This window comes from Silurus meridionalis, chromosome 22, assembly GCF_014805685.1.
Source record: "Silurus meridionalis isolate SWU-2019-XX chromosome 22, ASM1480568v1, whole genome shotgun sequence".
NCBI lineage: Eukaryota > Metazoa > Chordata > Actinopteri > Siluriformes > Siluridae > Silurus > Silurus meridionalis.
Genome location: NC_060905.1, coordinates 7916373 through 7938839, shown reverse-complemented (window position 1 = coordinate 7938839; position 22467 = coordinate 7916373). Strand labels below are relative to the sequence as shown.

Genomic DNA, 22467 nt, shown 5'->3' with positions numbered 1-22467 from the left:
GCTATTCTTCTAAATTCTAAACCGGTTATAGTCTTCAGTGTCAAGTCAGATTGGTTCTCTCTGGTCTCTCCATGGTTATTAATGAAAGACTCCCCTGTGAATACTACCTGTCTGGCTGACTCTGTATAAATCAATAAATGACTTTCAACCACACACATACAACAAAATGTGTTAGCCTCTGACTTCTTTTTAGAAACTAAATTAAAATCTTTATTTTTCAAACATCAAACTCCATAACGTTAAAGGTTAATAGTGTTAGTAATTAAAATAAAGGTTAATAGTCATTACAGTAATTAAAATATAATTAAATACCTGCACATGAAGGTACACATTTGGTACAAGTATAAAGCATTTTAGAAGAATGTGTATTTGTTTATTTCTATAGGAACCTGTACATATGCTTATTTAGTCACAGTGTAAAAAAATCCTGCAGATTCAGATCAAGTGCTTCAGTTAATGTTCACACCGAAACATCAGAATGTGGAAGAATTTGTAACTGAGTGTAACATGGTTGTTGGTGCTAGACGGACTCATTTTGGAAGGATAGCCAAATTGATTGCTTGCAGCATTGCAGTTTCAGAACGAGATTATTTTTTTCTCAGCCTTGCATGAACTCTGCATCTGTGGGAAAAAGCCATTTATTGAAAAACAGTATGTGGACAGCATAATGTGTAGAGTCTGTGTTGATTTTTGTCTACTGGAAAAGTGCTGAATCATGGATTTATAGAGTTATATATTATATATATAGTGAAGCTATATTATATAAGTTATATTATATGCAGAGAAATATAAAGAGTAGTTAAAAATGATGCCAGCAGTCAATCTTATCTTCCCACATTAATTAATTATTTTAATAATGACACTACTTTATATCTACATATAGTCTGCATAATCATCCGGCACATCCAAAGAAATTCGGTCTCAAAATAATTACTGTAATTTACACAAATACACAAATTATGACAGAAATCTACAACAGAAAGCTTCACGGAGCTAAAGCCTGACACTCCTGCAACTATTGTTGTTTATTGACAGGTTTAATGTTCTGTGTACCAGTTTTTCCTTTTTTTTTCCCTTTCAGCGTTTCAAAACGTCCGTCTATCGGCGTTACAGCGACTTTGATGTCTTCCATGAGCTTTTGCTTCATAGGTTTGCCTACAGAATGGTGCCTTCCCTACCACCTAAAAGAGTGCTTAAATCAGGTACAATGTTATTCCATGAATTAGATGTTCTAAAATGCTAAAAGTTGTAAAACACCTGTGTATTAATTGTACCGGTAATGTAATTTAATTATTGGTGCTGTCTGTGTTTTGGTGCTTTGACATTTATGTCATGCTTCCGCCAACACAAAACCAGCAAGCAATAGTTTTGCAAATTGTGTTTTGTTCATATTTTAGGTAATTGATGCAGATTTATCTTAATTAACTCAATTTCTTCACCTCTGTTCCCTAAAGTGTTGAACTCGCAGTCAGAGAGAGAGTTCATTGAAGGACGGCGACGTGGTTTGGGCAGATTTTTGAACCTCGTTGCCAGGCATCCCTTTTTCTCACAGGACGAGCTTGTTAAAATATTTCTCACATTCAGCGGCTCGGTATGAACGTTTTTATTTCATTATTTCTACAGTATTGCTATATTAGTGCTGTTTTGTGTGGTCTATATGTGTAGACCTATTAGACTATTTTTATATTGTTTTGGTCCCAGTATATCAGGAGGCTGGATTTAAAATTGAACAACAGACATTCTTCTATCCAAATTTCAAGTTACATTTGTAAAAATGATGCCTTAGTAAATGATGCCCTAGTTTTATAAGTTTTAAAAGTTCATACTACTAATATTTGTAGGAAATGTGTACATCCTGAATAGAGTTCTTAAGCTAATGTAAAATTTTTCTTCATGGTTTTTCATTGTCTTTCAGCTTGTTTGCTATTGCTAACTTGAACAATATGTTATTGTTTCTTGTTGAACAGTTGTTCAGTGTCTTTTGTTTGTACTACTTTTTGGGTGGGATTAGGGTCTTATTTGTCTTTTCTGTATCTCCTCTGAAGTAAAACTCTGAAATCTGGACAAACTCTGGACAGCAGGATGACCATGTTTCTGATGGATGTGGTCATTCTGCTGTCCAGAGTTTTAGAGTTTGTCCAGATTTCAGTTTTCCAGTTTTTCCAGTCTTTCGAAAACATTTATCTGACACACTTCCAGAGTTTGTAATTGCAAATTCTGGAAATGCGTCAGATAAATGTTTTCTAACACAAAATGGAGCATCTGGCTGCAAAATTACAGAGCTGATAATCTGGACAGCACTAAAAAGAGGGGAACATTGTAGATCTTCGTGAGGAAAAACAGTAGGTATTTTGTTCAGTAAATAGTCTTAAGTAAAGAGGGAGAGAAAGACTGACATTTCTGATAAGGACAAATAAAATCACGGAAAAGCAACCAAGAAATGACAGAATTATCTCAGGGATCCATCAGTGTCCTATCCTGTCCATATTGCACTTATGGATATGATTTTTTTTTCATTATTGTAGCTTCACAGAAAGTCTTGTTTGATAGAAATGACTAAAACTGAGGTATTGTAGGTAACTTTTTCAATATAAACTAAACCTCTTATTAGAAGCATAAATCACATTCTTATTGAACTTTAAATTTGTGCATTCAGTGTACAGTAAGTTTATTTTTTAATTTATTTTTTCAGTATTTTAATTTACATTTTTCAAAGTATTATATTTGTATGTTTTATCTAATTTGTAGATATTACAGTTTTTTGAAGAAACACTATTGTTTCCAGTTTTACTGTATTTCAGTAACTAAATATCTTAAAACATACTGTGCATTAAAAAATTGCACAATTCTGTCTTCAATTATTGTGATATGATATTTTTGTCATATCCCTCACCCCTTGAGTGCACTGATTCTTTCTTCAGTCATTTCTATTCATTATTCAGTAAAATGCATCATATGAATTCATGTTAATGGTATAATTTATAAAAATTTTCCCATTTTTAAAAATTGTGTTAGGATGTCCAAATAAAGCTGCGGGATTCTTTCAAGAAAATGGGAGACGAGTTCATGACTTATACACTTGCAACACAAGTCAAGGTTTCTATATGCTTCCTCTTTTTATTTTTTCTACAATCACATTATTTACTGTATTGTGTGCAACACTGCTCATATTAAGTATCATTATGTTCTAACACTGGCCTTGTATGTTTTCTTTAGGAATACCTCCCTTCGGACATCCAGGTCCTGTTTACTACAAGCCGAGAGCTGATCAGAAATATCCACAACAGTTTTCAGAAACTGCGTGACCGAGCGGAAAGAATGGCAGAGCGGTCAAAGGAGAACTCTACAGATCTGCTCATGTTTGGGAAGGAGCTTAGGTAAATAACACACCTGCCGTGCATCAGTTATATGATGTTGCGTTACAGTATTGTTTACGATTATTAAAGTTAAATGATGTAATGGTAATGATTATTATTGATTTTGTTGAATGTTGAATGTTGAATGTTCTTTGAATGTTTCCATACAATGAACAGTTCTTCCAATAATGAATGAATAGGGATTGCACACATTACAGTTACTTCTTTTCAATTTATTCAATATTAGTTGTTGATAAACTTTGACACAGATGTTCCACAAAGAATCGCAGAATAAATTTTTATAGTTACTTAAATAGTGTATTGTGTATTTTACACAACTCAAAAAAATTTTTTTCCCTCCAAAAGGTGGCAATAATTCTGTAGTTGAATATTTATTACTCACAATGAGGTAGTTGCACGAATGGCCTCATGTTTTAATATAATCATCATCAGTTACTTCCCTTTTGTGGACATGTGCAAAAGACTATAAAAGCAGACAAACAATTGTGCTTGTTCAAAAAGCAGACATGTTTAAAGGAAGTGTTGCTTTTGAGCAAGGGGAACTCCTGAATTATTTCAAGCTACTTCTTTGAAACACTCAAAGGTGGCTGCATATTAACAATGACATGTATTACCTTTTCTTTAGCAGTGAAGCTCAATAAATTTACATAATAAAAAAGAATAAAACATAAGTGTAATACAGGTGTGTCTTGTGTTTGAATTTGCTTGATGTGCTGTGTTGCACATATACCATAGATTTTATTTTATTTTCTCTTCACCCCTTTCTCCAGTACATTGGGTTGTGATCCCTCACCCGTGCCTGTCTTGGACTCATCTAAGAGCATGTGGGCTGATTTGAGAGTTTCTCTTCATGGCTTTTCCTCTGAATTCTCCCTGTTATCAGAAAAAGCTGCCCAACAGGTACTAGTTCTTTTATAGAAAGCGTTTATGTAAGATACGAAAGAGATTGTCCCACTGCTGGGCCCTTATATGTTATTTATTTATAGGGAAGAAGAGAAGAGGATGATGTGGTGGAAAAACTGAACTTCTTCCTGGATTTGCTGCAGTCGTACAGGGTGAGTATTTATGAACTGTTAGCATGGCTAGACCTGCTCTTTATGTAGCATCTTTTTATCAATGATTATGGATATTATTATAGAGTCCAGCCTTAATCTTTATGAGATTTACAAGATGCTTACTGAGAATATGGTGCAGGACTTGTGTGAGCGTCACGAAAAGGGTGTTCTACATGAGCACCAGAAGGCTCTTCAGAAGTACAGTGTGATGAAAAGACAGATGATGAGTGCAGCTGTGCAGCCAAAAGAACAGGTGTCTGTGGAGCAGCTAGAGTCCCGCATTGTCCAGGTCAGTCTTCTTATAGACACACACTTGAACATTGATATGCATTTTTTCGTTGATCGAAGTCCAGTAGTCCTGCATAGAAAACCTCCTTGAAGACAACCATCTTTGTAGCACTCCAGCAGGCTTTTATAGTAGATAAATCAGGTTTATTTTAAGTGTGCCAAAAGGCAACTAAAGGACTTACAGGCTGTGAGAAACAAACCGCTATGGTCTGGTGAAACCAAGATGGAACGCTGAATGGATCTAGTGGAACCCATGCATCAGGATCATGTCGTAAAGGTGTTCATGTTTTAGCAGTAGGGCCCTGGAGGCCTGTAAGGATGGGGCAATATCTGATCAGAGTACACAGACGTCCCTATGGAAAGTGTGTTCAAAGACAGATATGATGTGTGGAGAAATGGTTCGCCAGTCCAGCACAACATTGTGTCAAAACACTCTGCACACAGATGGCTTTTGAAAGTGTCCTAAGGGGTCCAGTCTCAGAGGATACCAAACAACATATGGAGAGAAAATAATGCTGTTTCACCTGACAAAACATAGAAGGTTCTCTAGAGAAAGAATGGGATGATTCTCACAAATCCAGATGTGCCAAACTTTATGTTCATCAGTGTCAAGCTGATTAGCAGAGCACCTATTAAAATGTATAAATATTTATGTATAAATACTTGTGTATAAATACTTCTCAAAGTGTTTTATTATATAGTATTTTTCTGTTTAACCATTATATAGAAACTGATTTTGCTGCCATGTCACTAATAACAACTTTGTCTTAAATGAAAAAGTCACAAGACTATCTCACTTGACTTGTGCGAGAGGCTACTCTATGGTACTATCCAGAGTTACCTCGTAATTGTCATTTGAGTGTCAACAACTTATAGCTATCCAGCAGCTCGGTTTGAGATATTTCAGACATACTTTTGTCCAGCTGTGTTTGTGGTTATATCATATTAACCAGGGTTGCAGTAACATCTTAGAAACCACTCAAAATACCTGAAACTAGCCCAAAGGGGGGGGGCATTTTTCTCAGCCATTGTGTGGGGAAACAATAATTCCACACATCAGTACACTATGTCAGGTGTACAGACAATATCAATTCCTTAATCCGCTTTCAGTCTTGGCAATGTATCTTATTGCAATAAAAATTGTTCAGTACATTATTTCATGCTTCTCGATAATTATACATTTTAGTAGTTTTCATGGTTTGGAAAAAAAAATGCAGATAGAATACAGATAGAAATATGTATTCAAAGTTTATTAGATGCATCTGTTGGCAAGAGCTTCAAGTTTGACACTTCATTTTTTCCAGCTGTTGCTTTCACCTCGTTGTGACTCATTTATAAAGTTTTGCAACTGTGACAGGAAGTAATGGAGAATATATACCTTGGTGTACAGTATATTGTAGTTTATATTCACTGCAACTTTAATGTACATTGTATTAATACTTAACGTACAGTATGTGCTTAATAGGGCTATTAAGAAGCCTTTTTAATACTTTGTTCATTTGGGCCATTTCTTCAAATTAAACAGCCATCAGAGTGAATTAAGTGTGGGTTGTTTATGTAGACAGTAATTTCCTTTCTAGAGTGCTGGGGAACTTTTGGTTTTTAGTCAATAAAAGGACATAGACCAGAGGAGGTAAAAAGGACAGAATGTTCCTCACCTCCAGATGCTGACATGATCTACATGCCAAGTCTTTCAGGCACATAAAGTTTTAAATTGTACACACTGTAATGTGATTGATGAGTGGTTCTAGAAAGGTGGTAATGCTGAGTTACACGCCATCAATACATTTCCACTGTTAACAACACAACATCTGTGTGACTTTCTCCTTTGCAGCAGGAGAATGCAATCCAGACGATGGAGCTACGGAACTACTTTTCCCTGTTCTGTGTGCATCAGGAAAGTCAAGTGATATTTGCCTACCTCCCCATCACCTCACACATTCTGGGGTCTTTCGTCAATTCACAAGTGCAGAGTCACAGTGAGGTGAGAATTGTTGAATGTACATGTTGTATGAGGCCAAACAAAGAATGTGAAGGACTTTGAAATAGTGATTGTGTGGAAGAAAAGAAAAAAGGGAATTCCAGCCATATAAAAAAAGATGGTTAAAATGTTCTGAAGCAACACATCCCAAGCATGAAAAGCATTCACTTCCCTTTCCAAAAATCACATGACCAGTAATTTCACCTGCCTGGGGATTTTTATTTCAATTTCCTCCAAGATCTCATGTCACATTTTTTAGCCTGCATGAGAGTGATTAAAAACATTAACTCTTATATAACTCAGCAGTAATGTTGCACTATAGTCGAAAACTGTAGCATTATAAAACAAGGATATTAAGGAACTTAATTAATATATATTTAACTAATTTTTAATTTAATATTTAATATATATATATATATATATATATATATATATATATATATATATATATATATATAATATATATAACTCTAACTCTGAGGTATCTCTGAGGTGGGAAATCAACAATGTAACTGTAAAGAAAAATGTTATGTAAGTATTAAGATTTCTTTTTTTTTTTTTTTACCACCCCATGCATTTGAAGCAAATGACAGTTGTATAATAATACTTATTTTTTTCCCTTTTCAAGAAATGCTTTATATACATATTAGAGTCTATTACTATCATATATATAACCTATTTTAAATGAACATTATAGAGCTTTTTATTGTCAGAACTGGGTGTTCCTGAAAATTTTGCACTGTTTGTCAAAGATTTGTAGTTTCAGGGTCAAGCTTAAATATAAAGCCATGAAAGCTCAAGGCACAGCTTTATCTTAATAATCAAGCTTTTCTTTTTTGCTGAAATTCTGTATATTCAATGGGCAATTTTAAATCTCTTAACGGCTAAGATGAATGTAGGTACTGCTGCAAGCCTCCCCAGTCAATATCTCAGGGCTTGTGGATCTACTTCATTCACCACCAGTAATTGTAAGCCATATCAGACCCTAGGCCCAGAGGGCATCCAGGCAAGGGTGCTTAAGCAGTATGCTATCGAATGTTCTCAGTCTTTCTGGAATCTACCCATGTTGCCTCTGTACACACTTTCCTAAAAACATCTACAATAAACCACAATTGGCTGGTTGAACTTACTGTAAGCATACAGTGCCTGGGGTGACAGGTGCAGAAATCTGGCCTTCTAGTTTACAGTTGGATTCAAACTGTAAGCTTAAGCTTGTAATTCTAAGAACACTAAGAGAGTGTACATCATAACAACTTTCCATTAATCACCAACTTGCCTAGTGACTGGTTTACAGGCTGTAAACAATCGTCACATGTGATCTCTAAGCCTGTGCTCTCCAACCTCAACCCCACTTAACACCTTTGGGGTAAACTAGAACACTAAAAACACCCCATACCTCCTCTCCCAATATGAGTGCCTGATCTCTGTGGGGGTTATTATAACAGCAAAGTGGTGACCAAATCTAGTCAATGACATGCCTTTGGAATTGGATGTTCAGCAAGCACATATTGGGTGTCATGGTCAGATGTCCACTACAGTCTGGTATGTCAGTGTATTGTCATTAATTTTTATAATCTAACTTCACAAATGACTGCATTATGCATACTCCCTCCACAACTTCTCTAAAATACTTAGATGATACTGTATTTATCAAGCTCATCAAGGACAGTAAAGCATTTATGGACTGTCATTCATTAATTTCCAGGTTACACAATAGAATGTAGACAATTATTTAGAAATCGTCTTTAGAAAGGAATGGCTATTTGCACCACTAAATAAAGCAGGGGAATTTGGTTTAAAGGTATCTGGGATACATTCTTGACAGCAAAATGTTTTAGCCAACACAAAAACAATATCTAATTATATCAGAAGTCTTTAAAGCAAGAAAACTTTTCCTTGCTTCCACCCACAAAACAACACATAGTTCTGTTTCCTGTTCTTCTCCTTGCAGCCCTTAACAAATATCTTAAGACCCGAATATCCCTGCATAACTCCTTCTTTACTCCTGTAGGGATGTAGATAGTTGACTTTGCCTTGGATTAGTACAGCTTAATCTAGTTAAACTAGATATATTCTTATATATGCAGTATATATATTTTTTAAAAGAATGGGGTATAATTGCCATACACTACATACATGGGTCTGTGTGTAAGCTCAGGTCATCGACACTGAATAGAAAATCTTGAGGGGCCTGCTATAGAGCTCTGACCTCAACCTCATTGAACACTATCGGGACCCCAGGCCTCCTCACTCTAGATCAGTACCTGGCTTTACTAATGCCCCTGTGAATGAATGAGCACATAGAGGTAACAAGTACACTTATAAATCTAGTGAAACTTGTTCAGAAGAAAAGAGTGTGTTGTGGCTAATTGAGACAAGAACAAACAAATTCAGTAACAAGACAAAGACTCCAATCAGAAACAAAAGTACAGAATCTAGGGTTGTAATGTCAAAGCTTCAGGCTTTTTTCCCCACAGAAACAAAGTCAGAACGTTCCATGGAAGTGTCTAAAGTTACAGAATAAACACAGCCTATTTATATTCTTTTTACAGTATAGATAACAACTCTTTTTCTTATGTCAATAGCTACCTCATCCCATTTTTTCAATTTGAAAACAGGTACATCATCTGCCACCATTTTCTCAAATACGATACTTTCTCCTTTTAATGATCTAATAGTGGCAGAGCTCTTTCATCTTTGTTTTTATTTTTTTTTTAAGTAATCCGGCCAGGCATTACCCTAATAAACAGAAAGAAATAACACTGTGAATGTGAAATGTGATACAATAATTAATATGAATAAAATAAAATAAACAAAAGAAATGACAAGAAATATCTAATAACAATGTGAAATGTGCTACAAAAAAATACCCCAAGTGGAGGTTATTATAACAGCAAATGGGGACTTAATGTGGAATGGGATGCATAATAAAGCACATGCAAGTCAAATCAAGTCAACTTTATAGCTATTTCAACCAGATACAGTCAAGACAACAGACAAGACACATGACAAAACAATGCCAGTAGCACTGCACAGTAAAGAAGGTTGTGCAAATGGATTGTCTGTATAAAATTATAAATAAATACTGTATCTTTAAACATTTGGTTGGATGTAAACATTGCAAATATTATGGTCAGGTACGATACAAATCTTATGGTCAGGTGTCCATACACATTTGCCTGTATAGTGTTTGTACTGTTTGTATACTGTTTATTTGTAAAGATGAAGTCATTTATGAGGACACTGAAGAAAGTAATTAGGAATCATTAGTAGACACAGGAACAGCTACTGAACATCCTTTGTATATAGTTATTTCATGTGATCACTGAATAGAAAAGTGAAAGCCATGGAAGAAAAATGCATTCAGAATCAATCATTAATGGAAGATATTTCCACATGTTAAAGAAGTATTAAGTGTGGAAATTTGGGAAAAATCTGGAATAGGATGTTCAACAAGCACATGGATGTCAGGTTTCCACGTTTTTCTCCCGTTTCAGAGTCTTGTTAGATTACACTATTTAAACTTAAAGCAGCTTTAAATTATAGTCAGCGATTTTCTTTAACGCAGGGCGTAACATTTTTTTTTTTTACAATCTCAGTGAAATAAATTGTGCACACGTTTACTAACAGTGAGACTGTCATCTACAACTACACAGGGTTTTTTTTGACCAGGTTAAATGAAATCTTATTAACTAATGAAGCAGAAAGCATTTAACTGGTCCCTACAGGAAGTTGAGCAAACTGTGGTATTAATGTGGTGTTCTATTTTCAGGAACTGTGAAATAACACCTAGAAAAACATTCCACAAGGCTTCCAGTGTCCCAGTCTAATTCTTGTCTTCTGTTATCTCCATGTAGATGGGCCAGGTTTGGAACAATCTTCGCTCCAAGCTGAGTGGACTTTTTGCAGACAGTAATGGTTGCCAGTCTCCTCCTCTCACGCCAAAATAGCAGAGGATGAGGAACGACGCTGGGCTGCCAGAACGACTTTGCACAATTTTCTTTTCCTTTATGTATCCTACAGTACACTACTGCATGATGATAACTTGCTAATTCTCTTTTCTCACATGCTGAGCTTGATGCCGAAATGACACCAACATATTTTGTATGAAACTGCTGTTGTAAAGTAGCTTAAAGGAAAAGCAATTTTGCTCTTTATTACCTTTAAAAAAATTTATTTAGTCCTATATGCTATATAGGTCATTATTAAGCTAATGATAGTTTTAAAAACAACACTCCAATTTGTACAGAATCATAAAGAACATTCTGTAGAACACGTTTACAGACAGAGGATGGCAGTATTGCTGCAAACAGAACGATTTTTATTTTAATCCACAAAAAAAGCTATCTAGTATGTAACTGCAAAACAGATTCATAGTTGCAACGTCTGAGCCCAAATCAATTCAAGTGCACTCAATTCAAGCATGCTTTCATAATATGCATAGCAGAAGAAGAACTAACATCTGAAGAACATACCAAAAAATAATCTCAGATGTTTTCTTAAGGCATTAAGAAATGTCTGAATTACTAGAGCTCAGGTGGAAAAATGAAGTTAAGCGAAAGAAAAAGATAGATATTAAATGTTTAGTAACTTAAAGCAGAGAAATATATATTCTATTTTAATGGTTTTACTTGTATATGATATGTCAGTATATCATGCATCTATTATTATGTTTTCTGATTTATTCACAGAACCTTTATACACATTTTGTAGAAATTGAGTATCCATGAGTTGTGCATGAGGAATGTGTTGTGCATGAGGAATATTTTGGATAATTTGTATATTCATTTACTTTTATTTGCTTGATTGATTTAGCATGTGCCATAGTTTGCCCTCTGCTGGCAATATGAGCAAATTACAGCTTGTTCAAATTAATTCCCCAGCTGCCTGTTTTAACCCATTATGTTGTTATATGTACATTTTTGTGCTAATCAGCAATAAAGCAAGAAATGTGTTTTCAATTCGATGCAGTTATTCTGTACAAAAACAATTACAGTAGGAAAAAGGTAATATTGTTCAATATACTGTAAACAAGGCCCTTTACATTTGTATGGTAGATTTTTAATATTCCTGACTACTTGTAAACTTATGGCACACTAAAGGCACTATGTCAAAATACTCACATTTTATCTTTACAGAAATGAGAGATAAGCAACACTAAAGAAAAAATATCAGCTCACGGACCATTTTAAGGTGCATGATGTTTATTAGGATATTTAAGTTTGCTAATTAAGTATTAGCAGATGCTTGATACTCTGAGCACTAATGAAGTCAGTCATATTGCTGATAATACAGAAATGAATCACAAGTTCAACATTAGGAGCAGAAATTCCCTTCTTTAGAATCCATTTACACACCAGATGACACTATAGAATTAACACATTTATTCTGTTCATCCATTGAACCCGTATGTAAAGCACCTGATACACTGTGGGGGAAAAATGAACTAAAATATGTAACAAGGTGGATCTCAGAATAATCAAGATAATGTACAGGTTCTGGAGATTCTGCCTTAAGAATACTGGACAGTGTAACTGCTCAGAACAAACATAAAGCTCATGAACAACAATCGCTAAACTTTAAAACAGTAGTTGATCATCCAGGTAACAACACACTATTAAAAATAGAGCATATGTAAACTTCTGAACTGCTCATTTGTATAGAATTAGTTACTTTTGTGGTTTGTGGACTATATGTAAACTAAGTGATTTATGACAGTTATTAAAAAAAAGATTTTTTTTTAATGATTAACATTTTGCAGATTCTACAAGGTGTATGTAAACTTATACCATACAGTTTTATTATTTTAAGCCTCATATTAGTAATGCATACTCATAATACATACTGGATTCATGTAAATTCTTTATATTCAAGAGCTTTCCATTGTTGTAATTTATTTCTGTGTAAAGCAACAAAACTAATCTCGAAACACAAACTAATTACAGATGTCTATGAACGGTAACCTGTGACAGTGTGACAAACTGCATCAAGAAACTTTACATTATTTCTTTCCAAAGTCTGTTATAAGATTTAGAGAACAGGATTGCTGAATAACTGTTTGCTAATCATCATATTACTATGTAACCAAAAAAAAAAAAAGATCTTTACAGACACCGCTGCAGAAGTAATGTTAGGAGAGCATTCAGGGAATAACACAAACACCAGTTGTAGAACATCAACGTCAAACAGTATGATGTAAAGACCGTTTATCTGATTTCTTTTTAATGTCCGTCTTGGGATATTATCTCACGACTGGACAGCTGGGACGGGTTTTCAGTGCCCACTTGTGAGTAGATTTGAGGGATAAAGTTTGCTAGGTTATTTTCCAATCAATTGAACATGTAAAAGATTTGACCACTTTTGTTCTTGCTTAAAAATAGAGTTTATAACATACAGTATACAGTTCAGTGCACCTCTCAGGTTCAGAAAGAACTGATTACATTATACTCAGGCTGCTTAGTGGGCATATGTAGTGAGTAGAAAGCCACTTATCCGAGAGTCTTAAATATACAGTATTTAAAGGCGAAGGTGTTAAAGGTTTTCGCAAAAACTGCAGAAAGCCATAAAAAAGGCTGGCAAATGTATTACAGACATTTGACCTTACTGTGATTTTTGCTCTGTTTGGATCAATTCTAAAATTGACAAAATCATAAATCTTACAAACATTTAACCACTTGTGGATGAACATATAAACAAAGGATTGTGGACACCTGACCATAAGATTCGTACGTGCTTTTTGAACATCCTATTCGACACTCAGTCACCATTTGCTGTCATAATAACCGCCACTTCTTCTGGGAAGATGTGCTACTAGATTTGAGTGTAAAGATTATGAAGATTTGTGTTCATTCAGCCACAAGGGTGTGAATAAAGTCAGGTACTGATTTAGGTGAGGTGAGGAGGCCTGGGGTGCAGTCAGTCATTCAATTCATCCCAAAGGTGTTCAGCAGGGTTAAGGGTCAGAGCTCTAGAACAGGCCAGTCAAGATCTTCCACTCCAGCCCATGCAAAGCATATCTTCATGGTGTTTGCTTTGTGCACAGAGGCATTGTCATGCTGGAACAGGTTTGGCACTCCTAGTTCAAGTACAGGGAAAATATAATGCTACTGCATTGATCCTATACAATTGTGTGACTCTAATTTTGTGGTGATAGTTTGGGGGGAAAAGCACGTATGAAAATTTAAAGTTCAGGCGTTCTAATACTTTTGTCCATATTGTGGAAATATGCTCACTGGTTAGGTTGGAATACAAGTCCCGTTCTTACACCTGAGAGGTGCACTATGCGCTCAACTGTTTTTAGCAGAAAGACAAGAGCAAAATGTATGATAATCAATAACAGATCACAGCCTAACAACATTATTTGTAAAATCCGATCAGAAGTGGTCACTTGGAATTGTGACCACATGTGTTAGGGTTAAGGATGTTATCATATCTGAGCAGACTCCATGTGTCACCAGGTCCAGCAGGTGATGCACACATTCCTAAACTGGAGTGTGCACAGGGCATTCACCTCGTTTCTCTCCATTTGAAAAACATGATAGATCAGAGATTTCAAAGTCTAATTAAAGCTGTTGCACCTCGTTTAGCTTTTGCTCCAGGATCACATCATGGCCATGGAATTTAAAGTAGCCCAAGAACTTTTTCTTCTGCAGCATCAGTGGGAACCAGAAGATGTCATCTGCCCACATTTTGCCGTAGGGGATTTTGTCGATATCAAACCACTGAGGCCGCATTTCTTGAACAAACATAAAAAAAACCCATTTGTTCTGTGTTAAACATTTTAAAAACAGAAAACAGAATGATCCATGCCACGATCACAGAGATGGAATGCTAAAATGTCTTGATGCTACCTTCTGATTCTGTTGGCTCGCCATCGTATTCGTCCGCTCGGTATATGTGCACGTCCATCAGTTCCGTTTCTCCGACAAATTCAAATGTGATGTTTCCGATCTTTTCCAGCGTGTTTGTAGTGAGGCCGCTTTCCTCCAGCAGCTCTCTTTAAAAGATCGGAAACTTTCGCTCAAGAAATACAAGAGCACTTTCCACATTTTTAAATTCTTGGTCATTTTACTCCAGCAACACAGACCTTTAATTACATATTGGAATTTACAGTGAAGTTGATATAATATGAATATAATGCTTTCGTTCTAAATAAAATAAAGTAACAAATCAATATGTCATGGAAACTGATACATTACAGCCTCATTCCAAAATGTATTAAATTCATTTTTTCCCTCAAAATTCTACAAACAATACCTAATAATGACAACGTGAAAGAAGTGTTTGAAATCTTTGCAAATGTATTACAATAAAAAAATTCAATAAAATTCACATGTACAGACTATTGTACTGGCCAAGTGATAACCGGTGCCTGGTTTCCTCCAGACATGACACTTGGCATTCAGGCTAAAGAGTTCAATCATTGTTTCTCATGAACTAAGAGTCCTTCAGGTGCTTTTGGTAAACTCCAGGCAGGCTGTCATGTGCCTTTTACTGAGGAGTGACTTCCGTCTGGACACTCAACCATACAGGCCTGATTGGTGGAGTGCTGCGGAGATGGCTGTTCTTCTGGAAGGTACTCCTCTCTCCACAGAGAAACGCTGGAGCTCTTTCAGAGTGACCATCGGGTTTTTGGTCACCTCCCTGTCTAAGGCCCTTCTCCCCGGATCGCTCAGTTTGGTGGTTCCAAACTTCTTCCATTTACAGATGATGACCCTTCCCTATATCTGTGTTTTGATACAATCATGTCTCTGAGGTCTACATACAATTCATCGGACTTCATGTCTTGGTTTGTGCTCTGACATGCACTGTTAACTGTGGGACCTCATATAGACAGGTGTGTCTCTTTCCAAATCATGTCCAATCAACTGATTTGACCACAGGTGTACTCCAATCAAGTTGTAGAAACATCTCAATGATGATCAGTGAAAGCGGGATGCACCTGAGCTCAATTTTGATTGTAATGGCAAAGACTGTGAGTACTTATGTACATGTGATATTATTTTATTTGTACTAAATTTGCAAAGCTTTCAAACAAACTTCTATTCATGCTGTCATTATGGGGTATTGTTTGTAGATTTTAGAGGAAAATAATGAATTAAATCCATTTTGTAATAAGGCTGTAACATAACTAAATGTGAAAAAAGATCTTATTCTTTTATTATACAGATCTTATCACTGAATTTCTATAATACAGCCGGATTGCCATTGCTTTAACATAAGGAATTGTATATACATCCATCTCTAATCCAATCTCTAATTCTTGCGATTTTGAACAAGTCTTGTGACTGCTTGATATAGACTTAAGTACTGCACTGATCAGATTTGCATTTGTGTGAAGCAATTTTTAAATAATTACACAGAAACATCTAAAAAATATAAATGTTGTCTTGGTGCAATACTGCAGAATATGTATGAGCTGTAAAGTTAGGTTTCATGAGTCTCCTCACCGTCTCGCTGCTTGCTCTATGCTCTCTCCGGGATTAACTTTTCCCCCAAAGCCGTTCCATTTCCCTGCTCCAAAGCCTCGCTTCTTCATGCCGAGCAGAACACGGCCAGGTTGCACCACCAGCACCAGGGTTAGCAGTTTCCTCGTGAACATCTAACACAACGCAAGAATCTAGTCATTAATGCTTATTGTTAGTCTCTTTGTTTCAGTAGCAGCTTATAACACCATGCATGATGTGTAGCTTTTGTCACAATGAGTCTCCTATAGGTGCTGGAGATTATGAGCTCTCAGTGAACGTGTGTGAAAGCCCCTTTAATGTATATCTTGTCCTGAAGATGAGCCACATCATTTTGGGGTTGTTTAACAAAGTAAAATCAGATTTGCATTTGTGTATGTAACTTGTGTTTTAGCTTAATGTTGTTTTGTTGTTTGTTGTTTAGTGTAGCACCAGGGTTCTGGAGAAACGTTGTCTCATTTTTACTGTGTACTGTGTACCACTGTGTATAGTAGAAATGACAATAAAAGCCTCTTGACTCTTGAAAATATCTAATGATTGAGAAGTTCAGACTGAGAGAGAGAGAGAGAGAGAGAGAGAGAGAGAGAGAGCGAGAAGAAGAACTGACTTGTCATTCAGACATTCCCCAACAATAAATCTAACTTAACTATTAAAATGCCATTCATAAATACATGACACATTGTAATTGCTAAAGAATCGCCATGGAATAATTGGAGAATTACAATCTGATCATGCAATAATGCACTCCAATGTGTGTCCTTCTGCATCACACCTAAGTGCATTATTAATACAGCTCAGTGGTGAGAGTAGGGAGCAGGTTGAGAAGAGCCTGTAAAGGTGGAGGTACGTGCTGGAGAGAAGGGGAATGAAAGTCAGTAGGAGTAAAACAGAGTACATGTGTGTGAATGAGAGGGAGGGCAGTGGAGTGGTGCGGTGCGGTTGCAGGGAGTAGACGTGGAGAAGGTGGAGAAGTTCAAGTACCTGGGGTCAACAGTGCAAAGTAATGGAGAGTGTGTTAGAGAAGTGAAGAAAAGAGTGCAGGCAGGGTGAAGAGTGATAGGAGATTATCTGCAAGAGTGAAAGGAAAAGTTTATTGGACTGTGGTGAGACCTGCGATGTTGTATGGATTAGAGACAGTGGCATTGAGTAAAAGACAGGTGGAGCTGGAGGTAGCAGAGCTGAAGATGTTGAGGTTTTCGTTGGGAGTGACGACGATGGACAGGATTAGAAGGATTAGAGACAGCTCATGTAGGACGTTTTAAAGACAAGTTGAGTGAGGTAAGATTGAGATTGTTTGGACATGTGCAGAAGAGGGACATGGGGTATATCAGTAGGAGAATGCTGAGGATGGAGCCACCAGGTAGGAGGAAAAGAGGAAGGCCAAGGAGGAGGTTTATGGATGTGGTGAGAGAAGACATGCAGGTAGTTGTTTGAAAGAGGCAGATGTAGAGGACAGGGGGGTATGGAGACGGATGATCCGCTGTAGCGACCCCTAATGGGAGAAGCTGAAAGAAGTCCCAGGATCTTTCCTTCCCAAAAACAAGGCAACAAAGTAATTCTGAAACTAAAATATTTTTAATTAAGTTTAATTTCTTAAATAATTAATAAAAGGTGCTAACCGCGAATTATAAATACAATGTATGCACTTATACAAATTGTAAAAAAAAAAATCGACTATGTATAAAGACACAAGGAAATAATGAAACCTTACTAATACTAATGCAATTTGCAATCAGCAAACAAAACATATGATGAAAATAATATAAACATAACATCTTACTTGTTCAAAGATGTCTTACAGGCTTATTATTATGATTTAAATCCAGTTAAACGAGTTATTGAAGAAACACCAGCAGGACTACAGCTTCCTTCCCGCGCGCGTGTTTGTGTGTCCTCTGTCCGCCCACATGCTTTACTGTGTTACACTGAAATAATCTCGATTGGAATCATCAACTCGGAACGTAAAAAAAATTAAGAAAGCAGGCGAGCTTTCAGGAGAGTGAAGTATCACGTGTACAATTCAGCATGTTTTCGGTTATATTCTTGTGTAATTTTATTTTATTTGACAGTAATCATTAAGTGCGGCTATTTTAGGGTAGATATACTCCATACCGCTAGGTGGTAGTTGATATAAAGCTACAAGACTGGAACAGTAACAAAGAAGAAGAAGCCGTTTCAGCCACATGAGTGCTGTAGAAAGTCAGATAAAGGAGAACTTCAGGGACAAAACCATGTCGAAATTATGTATTATATATTTGTTTCATGCTTAATAAGTGCATGCTTCGAAGCACTGGCGGTTAGGCATTGTGTTTTGGGTGCACTTCCCGACTTTTGTTACCATCCAGACTCATAGAGCATGTGGAAGTGTTTGTATTTGCAGGCATGTCGCCTTCATGGCTCATCCCAGGTGCTGAAGGGGAAGAGTGGCGCAGAGCAGCGCTGGATAGTGCGCCAGATGAACGACCCCTTCGTCAAAGCGGCTCACCTTCAGAACTTCCGCTGTAGGAGCGCCTTCAAACTGCTGGAAATAGATGAAAAGTACCGCCTTCTGAAGCCCGGTTTTTGTGTCATAGACTGCGGTGCTGCCCCTGGAGCCTGGAGCCAAGTCGCAGTGCAAAGGGTCAATTCAACTGGAGAAAGTAAGTTTCAAGCACTTGGGTAGTGATTATGCTTATTATAATATTCCATAACAGCAAACCCTGAGGATAGTCCCTGGGCTCAGACATGTTCAGCCATGTACAAAAAACATGAATTGAAAAGGTGGAGTGGAAGATCTCGAGTGTACAACCTGCACAAATCCCTGACCTCAACCTCACTAAACAGCTTTGGGATAAACTGGAACACTGACTGCACCCCAAAACTCCTCATCCAACAACAGTGCCTGATCTCAATCTTCTTTTTTTTCTTTACTGAATGAGCACAAATCCCCACCACCACAATCTCATATATAGTGGAAAGCTTTCCCAGAAAAGTTAGAAGGAGGAAATAAATAGAACAACCCGATTTGTGTTATGGTGAGGTGTCCACAAACCTTTGGACATACTGTGTTCTAAATTGTGAGCAAAGTAGATAGATAGATAGATAGATAGATAGATAGATAGATAGATAGATAGATAGATAGATAGATAGAAAGAAAGAACTTTGTCATTGCATAGTACAGGTACACAGCAAAGAAATGCAGTTTGGCATCTACCAGAAGTGCAGATAAATATGTAGCATATTTACAGTGAATAAATATAAAGGCTATAACAGTGCAGAGATGTGTGGACATCATTAAGAAGTACAGAAGGCTATGGCATTGAAGAGGAATGTGCAGAAGTAAATGGTTAAAAGATTATGGCATTTAAGAAGTTAGCAAGCTGAATATATATATATATAAATATATAAAACACATGTTATACACAAATGAATGAAATGTTGGGCAGAATGTACAGTAGGGATATAAAGATACATAGATAAAAATAGTGCAGATGTAATGAGGAGTAAAAAGGATATATAATAAATATATACTGTATAATATACAGATACTGTTTTTGGAGTGCAGGTGATCATAAAGTTATACATTAGTAAATAAAAAATTGTAAACCATGTGGGGGCAAATCAGCTGTGTTGGGCTGTATTACACCTCCTTTTCAATGAACATTTTCCTATAACAGCACTCCCTGTTGTGTTTTATTTATTACTTAAGGCCAATGACAGACAATTCGAGTGATGTGCATGTGTTTTTAGAGAGTGGCTTTGTAGAGGAGACTGATAAGAAACTAATTTCTGAAAGCACTTCACTTCAGCCTCTGGCATGCTGATTTACTGATGAGATTAACAGCCTCTGGCATTAGGCTCATTTATATTAAGTTTACAACTGATCAGTGATTTTGCACTCAATGTTTAAATACATTCGCACACATCTCTAAAATCATCATGATTACTAGATTTAACTGTTTCACTGTTTTCTTCTCGCAGGGCCTGATTTAACCAAAGGGTGCGTATTTGGAATAGATCTGCTACACATCGCCCCTTTGGAAGGTGCCCACTTCCTGTCCAACCAGGATATCACCAGTTCTACTACTCACACAAAGCTGCAGGAGCTCCTTCCTCAAGCTTATGCTGACGTCATCCTCAGTGATATGGCACCTAATGCCACTGGGCTTAAGGAGCTGGACCATGAGAGACTTGTGTGCATGTGTCTTTCATTGCTAAAGCTGGCTGAGAAGCTGCTGCGGCCTGGGGGCTCATTGCTGTGTAAGTACTGGGATGGAGCGCTCACACACAAGCTCCGGGATGGTCTTACCCGTGCATTTCAAGACGTGAAGACCCTGAAGCCCAAAGCAAGTAGGAAAGATTCGGCAGAGTTATATTTCCTCGCCAGAACCTTCCGGAAAATATAGCATCACTCTTTCTGGACTTTGATCTTCAACAGGATATTTTAGCGGTTATTTTTATACCGTTGTACATTGATCAGGAATAACATTATGACCACCTGCCTAATATTGTGTCGCCCCCTTTCGGCTGCTAAAACAGTTCTGACCTGTCGATCATTAGCAGCATTAACTTCAGTAATTTCAGCTGTTGGATCGGACCACACGGGCCAGCCTTCACTCCCCACGTACATCAGTGAGCCTTGGCCGCTCATGACCTTGTCGCTGGTTCACACTGTTCCTTCCTTGGAGCACTTTTGATAGATACTGAGCACTGCAGACCGGGAACAGCTCACAAGAGCTGCAGATTTGGAGAAGCTCTGACCCAGTCATTTAGCCATCACAATAAAGCTCTTGTCAAAATCCTTACGCTCACCCATTTTCCCTGCTTCTAACACATCAACTTTGAGGACGAAATGTTAACTAGTGCCATAATGAAGAGATAATCAGTGTTATTCACTTCCTGTCAGCGGTCACAGCCCGATCAGTGTATATCAGGGATACTTGTTTTGTGTTTTTTAAAATGTATTATATGTACAGTGTATTTATTTCTTTTGTCAATTTTAAATGTAGGAAAATTCTTACATAACCACAGAAGCCTTCATTCCTTGGTTCTAAGTATACACCATGTCTGAAAAACTGTTGATTACATCTGTTCATGTTTGTTCTTTAGCTGCGTTTGGCAGCAGAGAAATATGGAATCTAAAATAATCATTAAAAATGAACAGTAAAAGTGGTTGGTTCTTTCATTTGCTTCACATATTGTCAGTTCTGGTGTGAAATGGGCTTAATTTGCAAACACAAAGCCTCTGACTGGTGTCTTTAGTAGTTTAAGACTTTAAATGGATTATTTAATGTTATTGGAAACATATTTTTATCTAAAGTTTCATCTAATGTAATTATCCGTCTTCCTAAGATAAATTTTTGACGCCGCCTCCAACCTGAATGAGACAATATGAGAACAATGCAATACAGTGGGCAAGAGTTTATTATTCTTCTGCCAGCATGCTGCTTGTTATGTTTTTGAGAACCATCATTATTCCTCTCTCTCTGCTGTACAGCTCGAATATCAATTTATTTTAATCTGCTGTGAGGCCAGGTTGGACATGCTGCTACAACCGAGAGCAACTCGTGCATTTTACAAAATCAAAGTCTATCGCATTAGACCTTGTTGCAGATTTATTTCGCAAAGTCCACACTGCAGAGGTTTGTGCCTTCAGCCATAGGTCTAATTTTCCTACATTTAGCTGAGGTTGCAGTTTGTTTCAGACAGTTACCATCAAACAACGAAGGGTGGCTGAGAGGTTCGGTAACTAATCTCTCGGCTCGTTGTTATGCTGCTCTACACCTTTCTATATATCCTTTACAGTCACGCTGCTTTGAATACATAGTGACTTTATGAATTATTCAGTCTTGTTTGAGGAGATCAGTTGGAAATTGGTACAAAGCAAAAATATGAACTGAGCTGGAATCAAAGCGAATACAGATGTTTGCAGCTGTAATGTGTTGTAACATTTAATATGTGGCTAAATAATGGAGACTGACAGATTGAATATTAGTTAAATACAAATACTTCAAAATTTTATTGAACTAAAGGTGTAAAGCTTTTGGTATGAATAATTTTTAAACCTGAACTCTCAGACTTGTAGAAATTCATCCTGCCAGTGGATGGAGCTCTTGAGTTGTCGGAGTCTAAAGAGCATGCATGTGTTTTGAATAGTGCTACTGTCCATTTTGATGAAAAACATAACGAAAACTGCGTGCAGGCATTCCTTTTGAATATGTGCTAGCAGTTTACGAACAGTGCGCTAAATCATTCCATCAGCACCAGACAGTATTGAAATTGCTTTCGCATTTGTCTGCTGGTGCATTGAGTCATTATAGCTT

At 36.8% G+C, this 22467-nt stretch overlaps 3 protein-coding genes across 3 annotated transcripts in view; 2 read left to right on the top strand and 1 right to left on the bottom strand.

The window, feature by feature from the left end:
• The window catches only part of snx8a (sorting nexin 8a), an 18386-nt gene extending 6724 nt beyond the window's left edge, over positions 1-11662 (top strand). The window contains exons 5-13 of the mRNA XM_046835073.1: positions 1082-1202; positions 1455-1591; positions 3016-3096; positions 3217-3377; positions 4148-4277; positions 4364-4432; positions 4572-4721; positions 6555-6704; positions 10559-11662. Of these exons, the coding sequence (XP_046691029.1) occupies positions 1082-1202; positions 1455-1591; positions 3016-3096; positions 3217-3377; positions 4148-4277; positions 4364-4432; positions 4572-4721; positions 6555-6704; positions 10559-10651 (1092 nt within the window). The 3' untranslated portion in view covers positions 10652-11662. The remainder of the gene's footprint in view (positions 1-1081; positions 1203-1454; positions 1592-3015; positions 3097-3216; positions 3378-4147; positions 4278-4363; positions 4433-4571; positions 4722-6554; positions 6705-10558) is intronic.
• Positions 11663-13712: 2050 nt separating this feature from the next.
• On the bottom strand, positions 13713-18085 carry nudt1 (nudix (nucleoside diphosphate linked moiety X)-type motif 1). The gene is made up of 4 exons (XM_046835551.1): positions 17946-18085; positions 16151-16302; positions 14552-14697; positions 13713-14436 (listed from the first exon to the last, which is right to left on the bottom strand). Exons 2-4 carry the CDS (start codon positions 16300-16302, stop codon positions 14264-14266), a joined length of 471 nt encoding a protein of 156 aa, XP_046691507.1. The 5' UTR covers positions 17946-18085; the 3' UTR covers positions 13713-14263.
• Positions 18086-18337: 252 nt separating this feature from the next.
• mrm2 (mitochondrial rRNA methyltransferase 2) lies at positions 18338-21316 on the top strand. The gene is made up of 2 exons (XM_046835549.1): positions 18338-18804; positions 20126-21316. Exons 1-2 carry the CDS (start codon positions 18522-18524, stop codon positions 20548-20550), a joined length of 708 nt encoding a protein of 235 aa, XP_046691505.1. The 5' UTR covers positions 18338-18521; the 3' UTR covers positions 20551-21316.
• Positions 21317-22467: the final 1151 nt, after the last annotated feature.